We start from the raw sequence: 19,269 nt of genomic DNA on the forward strand, positions 1-19,269 counted from the left end.
AGTTGCATTAATGAAGTCAAAGAGAAGTCTGAAGCCTTTTCTGACAGAAAAGAAAAATCTGAAGGTGATGCGTCACCTACTGTTGCAAAAGTAGGTAACAAGAAAAACTCAAAGAAATCAGAAAAGAAATCACGAGGGCTGTGTAATAAGAAGACAGCAGGAAAAGGTGAGAAGTCTGTCAGGAAACTGCATTCTTCAGCCTTTCCTGAAACTTATGGTACTTCCTACTTTTTTCACCTAACTTACACATTTCACTTTAATATTGATGTTTCCCATGGATGAAAGTAGGTCTGTTTTGTCAGGGCTTTATTCTGTAATTATACTGATATCTCTTGGAAGTTAATTACTCTTCAAGTATTAGTCGAAGGAACTGACTAAGAAATGTCTTTCCTATATTCTAACTTTTTCTGTATACAGTTTGTCTTGCATTTCCTCAGTTTTCTTGTGTGATTTCTGATGAAAACTAGGGATTAATTAATACTGGAAATTAAGACCTGTTCTGTTGCACAATTTGTTTTGCATATTTTAAAAACATTGCATAAAATGTGAAAAGATGACAGAGGGGAAAAATTGAACTTCTGTTACATTGGCATTATACTGGATCTTCAGAATGTATTTCCAGCAAATGTAACATAATTTTGAGGCAGAATGAATGACAAGTGGCAATTAAGTGATTTTAAGTCAAAAAGGAACTGAGCAAGGCTTGTCTTAAAGAAAGTTATAGTCTTACAGAGAAAACCTGTATATTGTTGATATGGATGCCGTGTGTGCTGTCTTCAACATCTAATTTTAAACATTATGACGAAAGGGTTGTGATGAAAGCTCATGAGCAAGAAGTGAAATCTTACATTTTTACAAAACTCTTTTACAGGCCGTGCAATGAAATTTTAGAACGGAACGTAAAATGTCTGGAGATATTTTAGCGGAGAAATGAATAAACTGATCAGGAAAGGTTTTTTTTGTTTTTTTTTTTTTTAGTGTATGTTTGTTTCTTTGTCTGAAAACTTCAGCTATTAATTTTTTGTTTGCTTGATTTAGTAGGTGATTAGTGTATTTGTATGATAAACTGTGATGCTATCTGTTGATACCTCATGAAACAATGTTTGTGAAGTAGTATGTTCTCTATTGAAAGTTGCCTTTGCTGTAAATAAATAGGTGTCAATAGTTTAATAATGGTATATGTACTATTAGCCAAACGAATGAAGGTCTTTAATAAGAATATGCAGTCTATTTAGGCAGCTTTCCAACTAAGATAAAAATTGTAGGACAAGTGGCAAGGAGAGGCGTAAAACCTGGAGGATTTTTTATTTTCATGTTGCAGTGAGCTAATTTTTTTTTTTTTTAAAGAAACTGAAACATCTGCATTGTTTATTTAAAAAATGGTTCCATGAATAGCTTGTGTCTTAACTCTAAGTGGGTTCTTAAGTCCTCTGAAGAAGTCTTTTTTCACGTCCTGTATTAGTAGTATACATCCTCTCCTTTTTTGTTCTGTTATGCTGCTAACTGGAGCAAAAAGTTTCTGATATCACTGATAACCTCTGGATGCTTACAAGCTTTGATGTAGTTTTAGTGGTGTATCTTTCAGCTCTTGTTTTGAATATGCCGCTAACATCTTTTAAACTGTTCAATTTTTGGTACTTTATTTTGACTAATGAACCAATTTTCATATTTGCAAATACGATAAATGATGTACCTGATACTGATGACTGGCATTATGTCTGAGTCTTGGCATGCCCTGTTTTACTTACAGCAACGGAGATCCTCATGAGAGTCATATGAGATACAAGATTTTACTCTGTGTAGCATTGAAGGAGGTGCTTTCTTCTGAGCAAACTGGTAGTGGATCTGCCAGCTAGAATATATCCAGCTTGGAGTGTTATTCTCAACAAATGAACAGTGGAATGGAACTTGCTTATAGAGCTGTCCATACAGTGGGAATCACTGTACTTGTCAGACTTGAATTGAAATTGATAGCCTGAAGTCTTTTAAGGCATCGGTTTTCCAACAAATGTTGAATTAATATACATACATTGTATGTGAAGTTGGTGGCACCATCTGCAGTTAAGGTTTCCTGACATTTTCCATTTCATGACATTAATTCCAGTTGCTTATAATTATGTTCCAGATCTGAAAGACTTGGGGTGAAATTTGGCATGCTTTCTCTCCGAGGTGAAGCTGTTGGGCTTTTTGTGTGTGTGTGTATGTGTGTTTGTGTTGGTTTTTGTTTTTGTTGTTTTCTAATTTTGCTTTGCTTTGCAAGCCATAGTTGAAATAATTTAGCTGTTTCCAGTATGGAAAAACAGCTTTGGCACTCCTGTATACTGTATGACTTGAAATGTGGGAATTTACTTTTCCTGTATCAAAGGCGTATCTCTGGGAAGTGATCTTGTTCATCTACTCTTACAGGCTTTGATAAAAGCGGGAAGGAAGAACCTTTGTGGTAGGAAAGAAGAGTAAAAAGCTTGGCTGTAAAAGAGGTGTAGATGGCTAGTGCAGGTTGAATTAGTCAAGTTTCAAGTGCCTGAGTTCTGAATAAGCTGAATCTCTTTGGTTCAAATGCACAGAAGGAGGAGTGAGACTGGCTGGTGGTGAAGACAGGAACTAATTGGAGCTGAAATGGGGCTGGACAAGGGCTAGGAGGGGGGCATAATAGGAGGAAGGGGAGTAGCTCATCTTAGTAGGACCACATATTAAACAATATCCCTTGAACAACAGCACTATGGACATCCTGGAGTTCTGTATTCAGTACGTAATGAAAATCTTTGACAAATCTTATACTGTAGACTTTCTCACATAGAGTAGTAATGCTGAACATTACTGAGCTTATGTGTGCACTTTCAATGCCTGTTAGAATTTGAGATCTACAGAACTAAGGATAGCATGTCAGATTTGTACAGAACCCATTTGAAATTTGGAAAAGGGAGGAGGAGACTTTCCTTTACCGAAGTAAAATACAAGCACTAATTGTGAATTCTAATTGTGATGGAATCTATACTTGAGAGAAGTAGCTGGATAAAGTTGGCCACTGGCATGGGCACTGTAGTGAAACTGGAATAAGAAAATCAACTAGGCAATTTCCTCTGAGCACCTTTAGCTGTTGCCCAGTGTCTTAGAATCTGCTTTAATTTCAGTTATTGAGCAAGGGGCTGTTTATTGTAAGTTAAATAAAATTGTGCATGTGAACATCTGTTACTGACATTTTGCCATTTGTTGTCATGAGTTTAAGCATTACTAACATAAATATCCTAAAATGGCTTTGTTGTAGGCTTTGTAAATCATTTTCATTTCTACTTGTAAATCATTTTCATTTCTATTTCATACTGCATTCTCACAGAAAAACTCAATTGGGGATGGTGCATCAAAATTTGCCTTTTTTGATAAGTTAGGTATCCAAATGTGATAGTGAAGAAACCTTGAATTTACTTCATGAAAAACACTTTGAGAATTTTCTTCCTTAATGGAGAGTTTCAAGAACTTCAGTGTATACTGCCTTACAAAGATGGATCTGTTTTCTACTAAATATATTTTCAGATAATTTGGAGGCTTAAAGATCTTTCAGGTTTTGTATTTAAAAAAAAAAAAACCCACAACGCCCTTAAATTACAAAATCATGTAATATGTCAAATTACAGCGAGATGATATTTTTTAAAATATTACAAAATTTTTAATTGAAGTTTCTTAAATATCTTCAGTGATAACCACTTATGGTTATTTTCTTGTATTCTGTTTTGAGCTGTAGTAGATTTGCTGTATTTTATTCAAACAGACAACTCTTATATGAGTAAAGATCAGCATGGTTCATCATCTGAGAGTGAAGATGAAGCACTGGGTAAATATCATGAGGCCCTGTCTAGAACCCAGAGTTCCAGGCTGCCAGTGGTGGATGGCAGACAGCAAAAAAACTATGTATGGGAAACCAGGCAAAAATATAGCCCCCTGTCTGCAGAATATGATGGATACAGTAGTGAAGCCTCAATAGATGAAGGTAAGATTGATTTAAAAGAATTCATTTTATTCCAGATTTCAGAATTATGTTGTTAAGTTTAGACAGAAAAAGCTTGATTTGCAAATAATCAATGTCAGCAAGAAACATTCAGGTATCTTTTGTATTTATGCATGCTCCAAAAAAAATTAGCATCAAATTGTTTGCACATTTCCAGCAATACTGCAAATGATATAATATCTTAAATGAAGTTTTGTAGAATTTTATTAATAGTCATCATATCCTCTGAGGGATTTACTTTAAATTGTTTTTTTGTTTAGGAAGGAAATGTGGGTACTCTTGATGGATTCAGTGATATTATCAATAGCTGATATGCCTTTCTTCATAAGCTGTCATAACAGCGAGTAAACTGAGTTGGTTATTGGTTCTGGTGCACATGCATATTTCACTATCAAGTAATGGAATGTTCTTCATCTTTTCTATTGATATCACAGAAAGAAATGATTTGATTAATCTGAATTTTCTATGGAGGTAATAGCTCAATGTAAACAAAAGAATGTTTTCTTTTGTGTTACATATCTTAAGATTTTAACTAAGAGTGACAGCAACTGCCTGATACAGAGGTTGAAAAATCTGCTATCAATATTTAATCAATATGCTTCTTGTGCTTGAAAATAGCTGCATGGGAGAACTGTATCTGTAGTCGTTTTCTAATGCAAAAACTGAGCTTAGTTAAAGGTGTTCATAAGTCAGGCTGTAATATAGGTACTGTATTATGGTAAGATAAGTGCTGGACTCCTTTCAATATGTTGAAATGCAGTGTGTTTTAGAGAGTGGTATTTTCTAGTAAAAAGTGGACACCTGTAATAAAAAAGTCTACATTTAAACATTGCATCCAGTCCAGGAGAACTTGAAAAAAGGTAGTCTTTGTATTATGTGTTGTAATTCAATTATATAAAAGTTTGCTTGTCACTTGTTTGAAGTTTGAAATTAGCTCATGCTCACTCATGATTCCTGTGATTAAGACACAAAGGACATGGCATTCCTAGGCAAATAAGTTGCAGAATATGAAAATTATTTTCTGATTATGAGGATTTTCAGTTTTTTTCTTTGCTGTTAACTTGTAGGAAGGCAGGAGACAGCATTCCAGCAATCAGGGAAGGAGATGCGGAAGAGAGATCAGGTTATGGGGGCAACAAGCATGAGGGGATGATAGAAGTATTTTGCTTTCTGGGTGGGGGTTGTTTTCCTAATAGTGTTTTTTAATGCCCACTGATATCTATTGGCAGTACTGTTGAGATAAATGTGAAAGATACTTACTTTTACAGCTGATGTCCTTGTTGGTATAGAATGGTGATATATATCAGCAGGAGATGGAAAGTTCAGTTCTATTTATTAGATTCTGTAAGAACGCTTGGTTATCCAGAGTGAGGTATTTATCAGTTTTCAGACTGTTGAGGTCACTTGTTGAAATATTCATGCTTAAAGGAACGTGTGGCATTCCTCTTTGTATTTCACAGCTGTACAGAATACTGATCGTACGTAGTTCATCACACAGTGTTCTCACTCATCTGAGCTTTTCAGTTTGGCCCTGTTGAAGTTAAGCTCCAGTAGCATTGTCTTAGCATGTATCTACTTTTGTTGTGATGTTTAATAGTTGTCTTTTTGTCATCCTCCCACATAGTCAAAATTCACACTCAGTGATTTTGTCATCTCCTGGGGATTAAAAATTCCAGGCTGGAAATCTTTATTATAGTTAGACTGTAAGGCAGAAGAACCCTGTTGGCAAATGCAGCAAGAAACTAACAATTGTTTCACTCCTCTTTTTTTTTTCTTCCTTCTTTTTTTTCTTTTTTTCTTCCTTCTCTTGCTAAATATATCTTTTACCAGTTGCTATCCCTTCTCAACAGTTTCCATTCAGGAAGCTTGCTAGATGCAAAACTCATTTATATATAATGTACACACACACTTGCTCTAAAATTAGCATGTAAATTGAATTTATTATAATGAAAGAACGGTTAGGGTTTGGGGAGGCGAAAAGAAGGAAGCAAAAGCTATCATAACTTACACCCTAACTTAGAAAATTGTACATTTTTAACCACATGCTTTCAAACAGCTTTAGTACTGTCTGTATTTTACTTTTGCTACTTCTTGATAGCATTCGTTCTCTTCCAACGTCAGCAGTATTATCTGATTGCCTGCAATCATTCTGCATTTGCAAAAATCTGTGCAAGATTGCTTTCAAAATGCTCTCAAATGAGACTGATGATTGTGACTCGTTTTTGGAATCATTTAATCTCAACAAAAGATGTTTGATAGTATTTAAAAAATAATAATGTTGCGTGATATTGGGCTTGGCAACAAGTTAACCAAATATTTTTCACTTTTCCATGACCTGAAGGTGGCACAGTAGAGTAATTAGTATATTTTTTTGTTCTTTGAGTCACACACCAAGAATCGTTGCACAATTATAAAATTTAAACACAGCTAGACTGAAGTAGGCCTTGATGCCAGAGTGTAGCCAGAGTAGGCCTGGTTGTGTCAAGTACGTAATGGAGGAAAAGCTGCCCAGCCAAGGACTTGAATGAAAAGAAAGCATGCAGTGAAAAAAGAAGAAAGAAGGAACTGACCAATGCTACCAAGGAGCTCATGTGTATTCAGAGAAACACTTTACGTATCAGATGAGGTTAAAAATCTCTTGTTGCAAGTGGAGAGCATCACCATTTTCAGTGTTTTCATGTAATTTTTTAAAATTCAAAGTTTTATTGTTTTTTAAGGTTGTGGCTTAAATCTATGAGATTTGATGCCATAGGAAACTTGAGATTTTTCATTAAATTATTGTATTTTTATAAGAAGTTTAAAGACAAATGATAGAACTATTTCTTTATTTGCAATTACAAGAAAGGCAAAGTTTTCTTATATACTTTATTTAACATGAGAAACAACAGCCAGTATGCATGGTGTTTGCAGTCTTCTGTTTTGTTATATGTGCTTAATCATTTTTATTTCTGAGACTCAAACATTTAAGCTGCACTGCCAACCAAAGGCACCAGTCATGCTGCTTGCTGACCAGGGCTTGATAATACTGCAGTACAGTGATGAGAGAATTTTTTTCTCATTGCTGTTTTCTTCCTTCTCATCAATTCTTGTGGAATTAAAAATGCCACTGGAGAGAGTAATATGAGTGGTTAAAGCAGGATATTTCATTTTCAGAAAGTTCTGTATTATCCTCTCTTCAGTAGTTTATTACAGTTGTATTTAGCAATAGTGTGCTGTGTGTTTACAAAGGAGTCAATGTATTTTTTTTCTGATTTTGCAGTTTATTGTGCACAGCAGTCTCCACTTTGAAAGCCTGATAATTTTTTAGACATGCCTGCACTTAACAGTGCACACACAATATTTTACGTGAGACAAAAATATAATCTTTTCTTTCTTAATATACCTTGTATTAAGAACTTTCCTCACCTTGCTCAAAGCATTTCTAATGTATACCACCACCATGTCCAATCAAATTATTTTAAAATTCACTCACTATCTATTACTTCACTGCATGCGTTTTCTGTCCATGTATCTCTAAAAATGTCTTATTCTGAAGTCTGAAAATGTGTAGCATGCTTTCACATCATTCTTTTGTCCTCTAGATGGCCGTATTAATCTTCCTTTGCAACTTATTTATTTCAAACTGGCATAGCATTTTTTTTAGATCTTTTACTCATTAAAGTAGGAAAGCAAGATAACTTGAGGGATTTTTTGTTGTTGTTCTAGGAGTGCTGTAGGCACTCTGTTTCAAAATTTCTCAGATACCTGCTTATGTTCAATTTCTGAACCACTTTATATATTTATATATAATGGATTTGATTTGTTTAGATTCTGATGAGTTTTAATATCTCTTTTAAGTAGACCAAAAAAAAAAAAAAGTACCCAGATGCAAGTATTTCTACAGATTTCAAGCTATTCAAAATGTTTGTTTCTTACTCCTCATTGGCAAACTTACTTCTATGGTACACATAGAAAAATAAAATGGTTTAGAAAATATTTGTGCAAGAATCAGGCACAGCCTGACTCTGAACTGTTAATCACAGTAAAGAGAGAAACCTTTGTAACTACTATATTTCTTTATTTATATGTGGACTTTATCCAGTCTTTGTGCTTAGGCACAGAATTCTAGGGTTAGCTGAAGGTCAAAAAATCTTATTCTTTTCAATAGTATTCTTTGTGTTCTTCATCTTATACAATAAATTATAGATATTGAAGTGATGTTTTTCCTCTTACATCCTGTTTATCCTAACCTTTCAGACGTTATTATCATGTTGAATATAGTATAGGATTAATGTAGGCTATGATGTTACACATCTCCTTCAAACAACAAAAATAGGGGGGGGAGAAAAGTGCCAAAATAACTGTAATTTATTTCTGCTAGCTAGGAGATTATGACAAAATGATGGTCTAAATAAGGAAGTGCTTTTGTTTACAAACTTTTCATTTGAAGTCATTAGTTTTTGGGTTTTTTTTTTTTTTTTTTTTTTTTTTCACTTTGGCAACTTTAGTATCTGTACCGATATGATCTTAAATGGACCATGCTTTCCAAATAATTTCAATTTCCAAAGCATTTTACGGCATTAAATGAGCATCTTTCTCTCCAAAGTAGTGGCTACTTCCTGAATTTCACAACTCGGGCTTTATATGAGCAAATTGTTGTGTCTTTGTTATCTCTACAGCTTAATAGGCAAGTACAATGTATTTTCTTTAAGGAAATAGTCTCTTAAATTCCTTACAATTGAAACTTTTAGGGGTGAAAGTGTTAGGGTAAATGTATTGAAATCAGGGTTTTGTGGGCAGATGTCAAATCTGAAAGCATGTCCTGCTCTGTGCTGTGCAAAGTATTGAATGTCAGCAAGCAGATCAGGGAAATTGATCCCAGTTCTGAAATAGAATAACTGACATTGTGATAGAAAAAGTGGAAAACTTGCTTTGCAAACTTAAATGTACTTTACTTAGTTATGTATTACCAGCTCAGTGCAACTATAGGTTTCATCTTCAACCTGTTTTGAAGTCTTTTCCTGACATCTCAATTGATAAAGCCTTGTGGCTGAAAATGTATTTGTTCAGAGGCTCTATTTCTGAGAATGGCCCAAGTGCCTTACATTTCTCAAGGTTTTTAGGAAACATATGGAAGCACTAAAAGACTGCAGTGAGAAAACATAAGTTCTCTTAAATGAGAATCTGCTGCTCTAGCAGGCATATGCTACTGGATTTTATCCATCTTCTCCATATTGTGAAGGTAGAATATGATGTTATTTTTGTAGTTTATCTCCTCCACTTTTATTCTTCTCTAGGCTTTCAGCACTTTATGTTGATATGCCTGTTGGACATATGTTTGCCTTGCTCCTCAGTGTCAATCTTTACACGTGAAGGCGACTGTTCTGGAATCTCTTGGATCTGATTCTTTTTGCAGCTTTTTGCCTTTTCTTTCTCTCTTTCTAGTTTACATGTATTGGGAAAACTCTTTCCACTGCACAACTTAGGTATTAGAGAGCTTTTTTTCATTCTCTGCCCAAAAGCTCTTTCATAAGCACCTCAGAACTGGTACACAGATGAATCTCACTAGTTTGCTAAAGCAATCTGCAGTTTTTTTTCAGTAAATACCTTCCTCAAGCTAAGGTGGAAGCCACTGGACCGACTGAGAAAGGATGGATCACTCAATGAATCCCTTGATAATCACATGTCTTTCAGTTTAATTTCTAACATTATTCCTTGCACACAAGCAGATCTATTTTCAAGCCAAATCTGAATGAAGAATTACTGTTGGAAAATTGGAGTGAATGAGAATAAATTAGAAGTGTTCTGAGATGTTCTTCCCGTTATAAAGTGACCACATGTTTTTGTCTGATGTTTCTTTATAGATTAACTGTGAAATTTCTCGGGTGTGCTATGTGTTGGAAGAAAATATTCTTTTTGCCCTGAGGCTTTGAGTAGTCATAGTTCTTAAAACAGTACATCCTTCAAGATACTTTTGAAATGATCTTCAGTAAATACACTTAAAAAATCTTAATGTTCAGAGCAGTAATTCCCAGATGTTTTATAGTACATTTTGAAGACTGAGTCATGTTACAGCTATGAAGTGCTCCAGATACTCATAGTTAGGTACCTCAGCTGATATTACTTGTGTAATATCAGTTTATAATTCTTGGTGCACTTTTAAATATTTCTAGGAGAGGAAAAAAAAATTCTTTTTTTAGTGACAATATTTTTTTTATTGGCTCCAGCTTTATTTTATTTTTTTTTTTTAAACTTGGACACCTCCCCTTTAATTTTTTTTTTAATTTTAAGGGTGGATATAATACGGGAGAAAGGGCAGTGATACAATGCAAGGGATTAAAAAAATAATAATAAATCCCTGATTGTATGTTTCTGTCTCCTATTCAGTTGTCTCCTTTGCCTTCTGACAGGATCCTGATAGTAAAGGAATATTTATTCACACACTAGAATGTGATTGTGTTGTGGTCATGGTTCTTTAACCTCATAAATTTCATACAAGCATGTTGTTTACCAATAGAATCTAGAGGTATGGAATGGATGATATACATGGATAGAGATAGGAAGTACATGTGTAATTCAATGTTACTGTAGTTTTCTCGGGGAATGTTATATAGCTGTCAAGAGTTAAATATAGGAAATAAAACCACAGGAAATTCAAGGCTGAGCTTAACTACAGTTTGGAAGAACACAGAGTTGCATTGGGAAATTCTGAGATGAAATTTTAGGTGACATCCCAGTTGTACACAGTATTTTGTCAACCAAAGGAAATTGAAAGTACCGGTAACTGGGTAGAATGAGTTTGAATAATTGTGAAATAATTAACTATGTGATTAACAGCAGAGGTGCTGGAAAAGGTTATTGAAGAGTGCACGTCATCTACTGCTGAGAGAAAACTGGTAATGAAGCTCAGTGATGATCAGGTTTTCAACAAGAAAATTCCTTTTTCAGCTAGATCACATCCAGAAGGGGAAATACAGCCCTCCAATGGGAAAGGGCTTTTTTCCTGATATGTGCGGGTGAGCCAAGCAGTCTAACAAATTAGGTTCCTCCTGCCAGCATTTTGAGGCCTTTGAAGAAAAACCAGTTTGCAGTGACGTGAAAGCTTTGAAGAAAGTCACCCTTAGCAATATGATGTCTCTGAAGTGATTATATAAATCATACATTAATAATTACAGGAAAGTTTCCATTTTGTTTTATACTTAAGTTACTCATCTGTTTGCATCTGGAATTTATGAAAGGATCAAAATCTGCCATTAATTGGGAAAAAATTATGTGTAATTCCTTGTATTTGATATCGGTGTTCCAGATATGTTCAAGATATGTGATGTAAGAGGTAGTACTATATCAACCAAATAGTCACTTCCGTGATGGACCTAGCAATTCTGCTGATCTGAGATCTCACACTGAAAACTCTGTATTTCTTTCATTAATATGATCTAAACACTGCTGGGCATGGACATTTTGTTTCTTGGGATTAAGGTAATACTTGTGATTCTATGGAGATACTCCAGACCCATCTGGACACCTACCCATGGAACCTATTGTAGGGTACCTGCTTTAGCAGGGTCTCTTTAGGTCCCTTCCAGCCCCTGCAATTCTGTGGTTCTGTGACTCCGGGAACCAGATTCTTTACTCTTTGGTTAAAGATCTGTTACTGTTAGGACCTCCAATCACATTAGAAGAACATGTTGATGTTGTAACTGAAATCTTTTTGCTTTGTTGCATAGTCAGTGTGGATTATTTTCCATATGCATATACATATTAATTTCATAGATATAGATGTAGCTATGTCCTATATTTCCTTGGAATAATCAATATATTCTTTTTTTTTTATCATTAAGTTAAAAAATTAAGTTAGTCTTTTGTTCACAGCGACTTTAATTGTATATATTTTTTGGGACTTCACCATATCTGAGTATATGTCATGAAATTATCTGTGTAGCTTCTGTGAAGGCAAAGATCTGTCTTAATTTTTGTTTTTCTTAGAATAAGCTTTTTTTATTATTTTTTTATTTTTTTTATTTAAATAAGTGCTATATACGATACTTTGATGATTTAGTTACCCTAACTTTTAAGACTTGTTGGAAAATTCTCTCTGGGGAGAAGGGTAAGTTTTCATGTTATACAGCATGTAAATCTCATCCCATCTTGTCCCTGCTGTTTCCCCCTCCCCCGGTTACTTTTCTTCTACTTTATTTAGGCTAATCTGGTAACCGATTCTTAGCATAATTGCCATGCTTCTAGTTATTTCAGCGTGCTTCAAGGTTATCTGCTGTGATGGAATAATAGCCTCATGGAAGCACGCTGGGAGAACCCAAAAGGAAAAAATATTTTATTACTGAAATTCTGGTTCTGGTTCTTAGACAGAAGCAAGCAGACGTGCTTAGCTGGGAATAGGAATTTCTGCGTGGAGTCACCTATTCCCAATTCAATTAAAGCTTGATCTTTAAGTTCGTAAATTGGAAATCCTATGAGTTCACCTTCTGCACCGCTTAATATTCCGACATCGTGTGTTTTTATGTATACATTTCTACAAGGTGTTTAAGAAATATGTAAGAATTACCCTGCTCTTTATTTGTAACCTTTGTGCTCGGTCTTGTTGAACCATTCTAAATTCAGTCCTTAAAAATGTTTTTAAACGATGTCATTATCCTGATATTCTGTTTGTTTCAATTTTTAAAGCAGATTTGTGACATTTCTTTGCAAATGTATCAATTTGTCAGATAAAGGTTAAAAATTATATACGTTTTATTCATGTTAAAGTCACACCCAGCTTATTTAAAAGGCAGCTTTGACTTGGAGTTGCAAGCCTGAGGATATTGATTTGAATTATGCATGACTGTCTGGTATGCAGTTCCATTAGCCTTCTGTGTGGATAATGTAAACATGTTCAGAATTTTAAGTATCCTATATGAGCGGCAGGTTAAAAATAGAGCTGATAAGAGCACGTGTATTTGGAAAATCCAAATCTTGGGGAATAAAACTACAAAAGGTTTGTCTCTTCAAGAGGCTGACTTCAGGTGTGGTTTTCCTTTCTTTGAAAATACTCAGCCCAAGCAAATGCCACTTATGTGACTCGAGCAGATGACACGGTTGCTGTTTCTTGCTGCAAAGAGTTGACATTTGTACCAGAAAACACATTCAAATCTGAGAGGTCATATGTTTTTTGAATGGCTCGAGATTAGCGTGAGTAACGAGACCAATTTTTTCCTATCTTCAGGGAACCTTTTACATGATTTTGCACAAACTTTTGTGGAATCCAGCTTAATCGTTCTGTTTTTGATAACTGATCTATTTGGTTTTCCCTGTATCTCAGCAATCTGCAGCTTGATAGTATGCACAGTGGGACTTTATTTTGAAATCCTCAGCACTAAAACCTCTGTGTTGATAAGATTTCAAACAGCTAGTATCTTTTTAGACTTTTCTGAGTTCTTTTGAGTTTTCATTGAAAAAAAGACAACTCTGAAATGAAAAATAAAATGTCATCTTTGTTGTATTTTATTAAAATGTATTATAGTTTGAGGAGTTTGTATTGTCTCTGTATTGCAAATGTATCAGCTGTGGCAATCTGATGAGTGAAAATTTAAAAATTTTTTATTGCTTTAAAGCAATGGATACAAAACAGAAAACTAGTCTGATTTTTTATTTTTTTTTTTTTTACTCACAACAATCTTTTAAAAATTATTTTTCTTGAAGTGCTTTCTACATGGTTATGTTAAATTCTGCTTGTAAAGCCTGAAGGGAACAATTTTAAACTAATTGTGGGAGAGTATTATGATGCATTTTCCCTAAATTTTAGAGAGCTTATTTGCTTACCTGTTTAGAAATAATCACATGAAAATTTGCACACCAATATATGGCTGAAAAGATCTTTGTGATGATGAAGTTGGTTGTTCTGCTCTGAGATCTTTTTTTCATGTCGTAGGTAGATCATGCATGTTGCTCTGTTCAAAATTTGAACAACAGGTAACTCTTCAGTAGATCTGGTAAACTTGGGAAAGATAGTGAAGAGTTGGTGGTCGTATTTCCCTTTTAACTGAAGAATAATTCTTCTGTTAAGAATTAATATTTGGTGCTCTCCTTCAGTGAAATTGATCATACTGTTTCATAATAGCTGCTATCAGAGCAAAATTCCTTTCCCTGGCAATAATAACCTATGCTTGGAGTCATCTGCTTTTCCCAGTGCCATTTTCTACCTGTTGACAAAAAAGAAAGAAAAAAAAAAAAGAAAAAAAAAAAAGAAAAGAAAAGCTTTAAAATCAGAAAATATTTGGGAATAAAACTATTTATTTTCATTGGTGTTGGGAACAACCTGTTGTTCTCAAAGGTACAGGGAAGAGCAGTGGCCAATTCTTGACATCTTTGAGATTCTGTGAAGGAAGAGGTGTTTGTTTCTTTTGAATGAAGGGTGGTGACCACGGTAGTTAGCCTCATTATTTCTTAATTAAAAAAAAAAAAAAGAAAAAAAAAAAAAAAAAAAAAAAAGATTATGATGACCAGGAGTACAGAGTCACTGTGCGAATATCACTGCTGTTCAGCAGTTCTGTGTGTGTGTTTCTTTTTGCAACGTTAAGCTGATTAACTGTTGATAGTTTGTTAATACACATGATTTAGCATAAATGCCATGAAGTATCAGCTGATCTTCAGTTCCTTCTCTTGTTTACTAGCTTTCCATTACTTTTAAAAGACGTTTCAGGAAAAAAAAATAAAGAAGTGATGTTTAGTTAGACTTAAAGTTGGATTCACAGTGGAAGTGTTATGGGGATGTTTTTCATCACCAAAATAAAGTAACATAACCTGAGAAAGTACAAAGTAAAACTGAAAAATTAAAAGAAATTGCATCTTATCTAATCCAGACAAACAAGGTTACAGACCTACATTGACACTGTTTGGAAAATGATGAAGTTTAATATGCCTTTGGTATACATTTGTTTGTGGAAAACTTAGCAGAATAATACAGTTCACTCATAATGTTTATAGAAGCAAGAATAAGAGGCTGTGTTTTATGTTTCAATGTCTCTGGCTTCGATATTAAGCTTCAAAATCTGTAAATTTTAAAGCAAGGCTGAGCTTGTGGATATAAAAGAGTCAGTTAAGTTTTTGCAGAGTGTTTTGTTATATTGCTTAAAGAAGTTCAGATAACTGAGGAAAAGGGGCAAGAGGAGCATTTTGCTTATCCATCCTCTTGCTTGCAAGTACTCAATTACTTTTTTGGCACCCATTTGTACGTAACTGTTGTATTTTTGTAAATGTAATGGAGTCAGAGTTGATAGATTGTTCTTAAGGAGTCTATACTGAGTTCATGTGACCGTATTTTTTTCCTTCTGGTTATTTGCCTTCATTTCTCATATCTTCATTCAAATCATGGCAATGTCAGCAGTTTGGTTTTGAATCCTGTGTGAATTTTGCTGTGTGGAGACGGCCTTTTGGTTTGAGGAACAGGTCAGAATGTGGGAACATAATGGGGGAATAAGTTTACTAACTGCTGCCTTATTCACTGATCATTATTAGAAATTATTCCCAGCTTACTGGAATACAATTTCCATTTGAAAATGCCCATAATAAATTGGTATGGAGAGGTGAAACGATTTCTATTATTTCTATTATTTTCTTAAATTCGTGCATAATCTCAGAGTTGCATACGATATTTCTGCAACTCTTTTATGAAATACGTGCAGGAATTGGTTACATTTTATGTTTTCAGTGTTCCAAGCAAATGTGGAATTAATCTGTGTATTCCTATTTTCGCTTTAATGTTGCCCCGGAATTGATCTCAGTGGATTGTTTTGTGTCTGCATCTTTTCATTGTGGTTTCCTTGATTAAAAAAAAAAAAAAAAAAAAAGAGCCTGCCACTTTATTTCATTACAAGCATTGTGTATGGTGTACCTCAATTTTTCGAGAGGAAGGAGGGAAGGAGCACTTCCAAGTGGTTTGATGTTCGTGCCATATAGATGGCTCCGATTCCTACTGTGCCAGTTTTCTGGTGTTTGATAAGGCACACAAAGCAGTTATGGGAGAAAGCATATCACTTGTATCCATGGTAACTCGAAAGATACTTTTGAACTCAAAAGGATAGAATAAGCCAGAGTAATAGGTCTCGTCATAAGGGCAAAATACAAAAAAGGTTCATGCATGTGCTTTTAATTAGTTGCCAAAAATAGCTAGAATCAGAGATGATGCAATGAAACAGTAATTCTTAGTGCTAGAAATGAGCAACGTTTAAAGTCTGAAGATGTGCTCAACTGAAAGGCTTTTATCTTACCATCTTATGGGTACTCAATCCATGAATACTAATAGATTTTCTATCATTTCCTAATCATGCTTAGGACATGAAAATGCACGTTGATAAAAGCTCAATCAAGTCTCATATGCCTTCAAGTTTTAAAAGTTCCATGGTGATATTAATTCTTGTGGCAGAGATGAAGCTTTTTATGAATAGCGTATGCAATGCACTCTGTAATGTTTTACAAGTGTACCACTGGAAAAAATAAATGTAATGAGTGCTTCTTTATATGAATAATAAAGAAAAAAGATTGAAAATGCAGTTTAGTTTGAGATCAAAGGTACAATATTTTCCAGAATAGCTCTCTTTAATTAATTTTAAAATGGGAAGGTAAGCAATAGAAGGAAAGTGTGAAAATGTAATCTAAAACTTGAATAGATGCACTAGAATTGAATCTTGAAGAACCAAAATAGAACGAAGTACATGGTATAGGACATCTGAATAACCTTTTTAATAGAAATATTTTAATACGATGAATATTCTTAAAGTTTTCTATCTGAACAGCAGCGTTTGTAAGGAATCCATCTTGCATTGCAGTGCAATTCTTCACATTATTTCCTCTGTTGCTATAGAAACTAATTCTAGTGCAGCTGTGATCGCTTATCAAAATTCTAATGTTTCAATACCCATCTCTTATTTTGAGTTATTTAAATAGCCTTATCTTACTTTGAATCAATCTGCACATTTCATCACTGTGGAATTGTTGACTGGTCAAAGTGTTAATGCAAAGAGATAGCAAATGCTGTTTTTCTCCCTTTCTGCCATCTAAGTTATCATACTTATTGTTAAAGTTTGAATAACAGGCAAATTAAGGCTTTTTCACTTGATAAATAATAAAGGTCAATATTTGCCGTCTAACATTGTCATTTTGATATGGATATTACTTCCTACGCGTAGTCTTAATTATATTTAGTATTTCGTGAACCTTACATTTTTCTAGCTATTAATACATGGTCTTGGGGTGTACCTACATGTGTACTTGTGTTTACAGGTATGCATTTAACAGAAAAATTATGCACAGATATAGTTTGTGAGGTTTGTTTGTTTTTTGTTGTTGTTAGTGGCTTTTACCTAAAACCTGTATGTTTATGTAATCAAGGTAAAAATGTCAGTGTTGCAGACTTGTCTACAGCTAGTCAGCTGCAAGGTGTACTGCAGTGGAACTTCACCAATTAACAAAGTATTCTAAATTTCTTTTGCATCTTGTTTTGTTTTTTTGTATTTTTATTTTATTAAACAATGAAAGGTTATACTGGTGAGATATTAGTATATAATAAATCAGAATGCAGCAGTGTAATTAATTTAACATATGTACAGAGACAAAGCTAAAAGTAGATGTATTCACCTGTAAATTCTTAAACTACTGCATTACAGAGGAGACTTTATACATTTGAGGTAATTCTGTACCATATAACCAAGGACAGGAACCATTCTTGATCCCCATATGTTGTAGAACATATATTGTACAATATATTGTACAATGAATAATGGGTTAAAAAAGACTCAGGAGTCATCTGGTCTGATCTCCTGATTGAAGGAGAGCAGCTAATTTCAGGCCCTAGCTAGCAGAGCTTTTAAAACATTCAAAGAAGAAGGTAATGCAGACTCTGAGCAACTTCTGAGTAACCTCTTCCAATCTATAACCACTCTAATTCCTAAGGTTTTTTTCCTCTCATATTTAATGAGAATTTCCTGTGTTGCAAAGTGTACGTCATCATCAGTTACATACTACTTTTATGTATTGCTTAAAAATGTAATCTTATTAAATCTTAGTGCTGAGATTAAAAAAAAAAAAATTGACAAAAAATCCCACAGAAATAGCATTCTTGGTGTGAACTGTGTTAAATATCACCCTGCTGTGTATATTTTCTGTTGTAGTGATCTAAAGACCATGATGACAACAAAAACAGGTAGGATGATAATAGTTCTCAAGACATATGTTGTAATACTTTCTAATCCCGTGGCAGATTCTGAAATGCTCCAGCAGTACTTTTCAAAATAATCGCAGACTTTATAATGAGTGTTCACTAATTTCATGTAGAGAGAAATAAATCATTTTCAATTTTGAAATTATCATACAAACATTTTGCAGCTGTAGATGTCAGACTTTGATTGCTAATTAACTCCTGCTTACTACCTTTAAGTCTCTTGTTCAACAAGCAAAATTAAACAGTAATTTCAGATTGTGTATATTTTTTTTACTAATACAAGAAAGGTTCACGTGAAACATTTTTTTTTTTGTTGGATATGCATGTTTTTATTCTGTAACACTGCCTAATATGTTTAACATTTTTAAGTACAGAACCATTTTCACATCACAATTTTCCAGTTAGTGTTTTGTGCAGAATGATATGCTGCCCTACAATCTGTTGGTTAGCATGATTGTTTCTTTGGGTGAATGACAGGGCAGAGTAATTCATCTCCTACTGTTTGATGAGGGCTGAAGCATCATCACATAGACCTTATGTGTGCTGCAGTACGCAGCTTAGCTGCTGTTCTCTGACCCTTGTAAGCAGACATCTTGTGACTTGTAGCTATGACTGAATGAAAATATCTTCACCCACAAGTCACACGTTCGTTAAGTGTTCTCAAAATTCAGAAAATTACCTGTTTTGTGAATTATATTGTGACTATAGAAGCATAGCAACAACTTAATCATACTTGACTCATTAGCCTACTAAAGCAACTCATCTGTAACAGTAGGAGTTCTGGAAGCAATGCAGAGAAAAGCAAGAAATTTAGTTTTGTGTGATCATGCTTGTGCGTGCCCTGAGAAACTTGTTTGAGGCTTTGCTGGACCGAGTGGAGTAGATTCACAGGCTCCCTGTTGCTTAACCCGTGCCTTTTCTGTGCATCTTCCTACTGGATGCATGAAAGAAAGATTTCTTGGTTTGAAAGCTTATCAATTTTCTATGATTTTACTATGTCTATTTCTCCTTTCTTTTTATGGCACATGGCTTCTGACTGCTTTTCATTCAGTAAAGTTATGGGATCTGTTTCAAA

At 34.3% G+C, this 19,269-nt stretch overlaps 1 protein-coding gene across 1 annotated transcript in view; it reads left to right on the top strand.

Moving 5' to 3' along the window:
- Window positions 1–19,269, top strand: part of SYT14 (synaptotagmin 14) — a 65,377-nt gene that overhangs the window by 15,097 nt on the left and 31,011 nt on the right. The window contains exon 3 of the mRNA XM_042890328.1: window positions 3,767–3,985. Within this exon, the coding sequence (XP_042746262.1) occupies window positions 3,767–3,985 (219 nt within the window). The remainder of the gene's footprint in view (window positions 1–3,766; window positions 3,986–19,269) is intronic.

Source organism: Lagopus leucura, unplaced genomic scaffold, assembly GCF_019238085.1.
Source record: "Lagopus leucura isolate 7727_CA_CO unplaced genomic scaffold, USGS_WTPT01 Super-Scaffold_73, whole genome shotgun sequence".
NCBI classification, from domain to species: domain Eukaryota; kingdom Metazoa; phylum Chordata; class Aves; order Galliformes; family Phasianidae; genus Lagopus; species Lagopus leucura.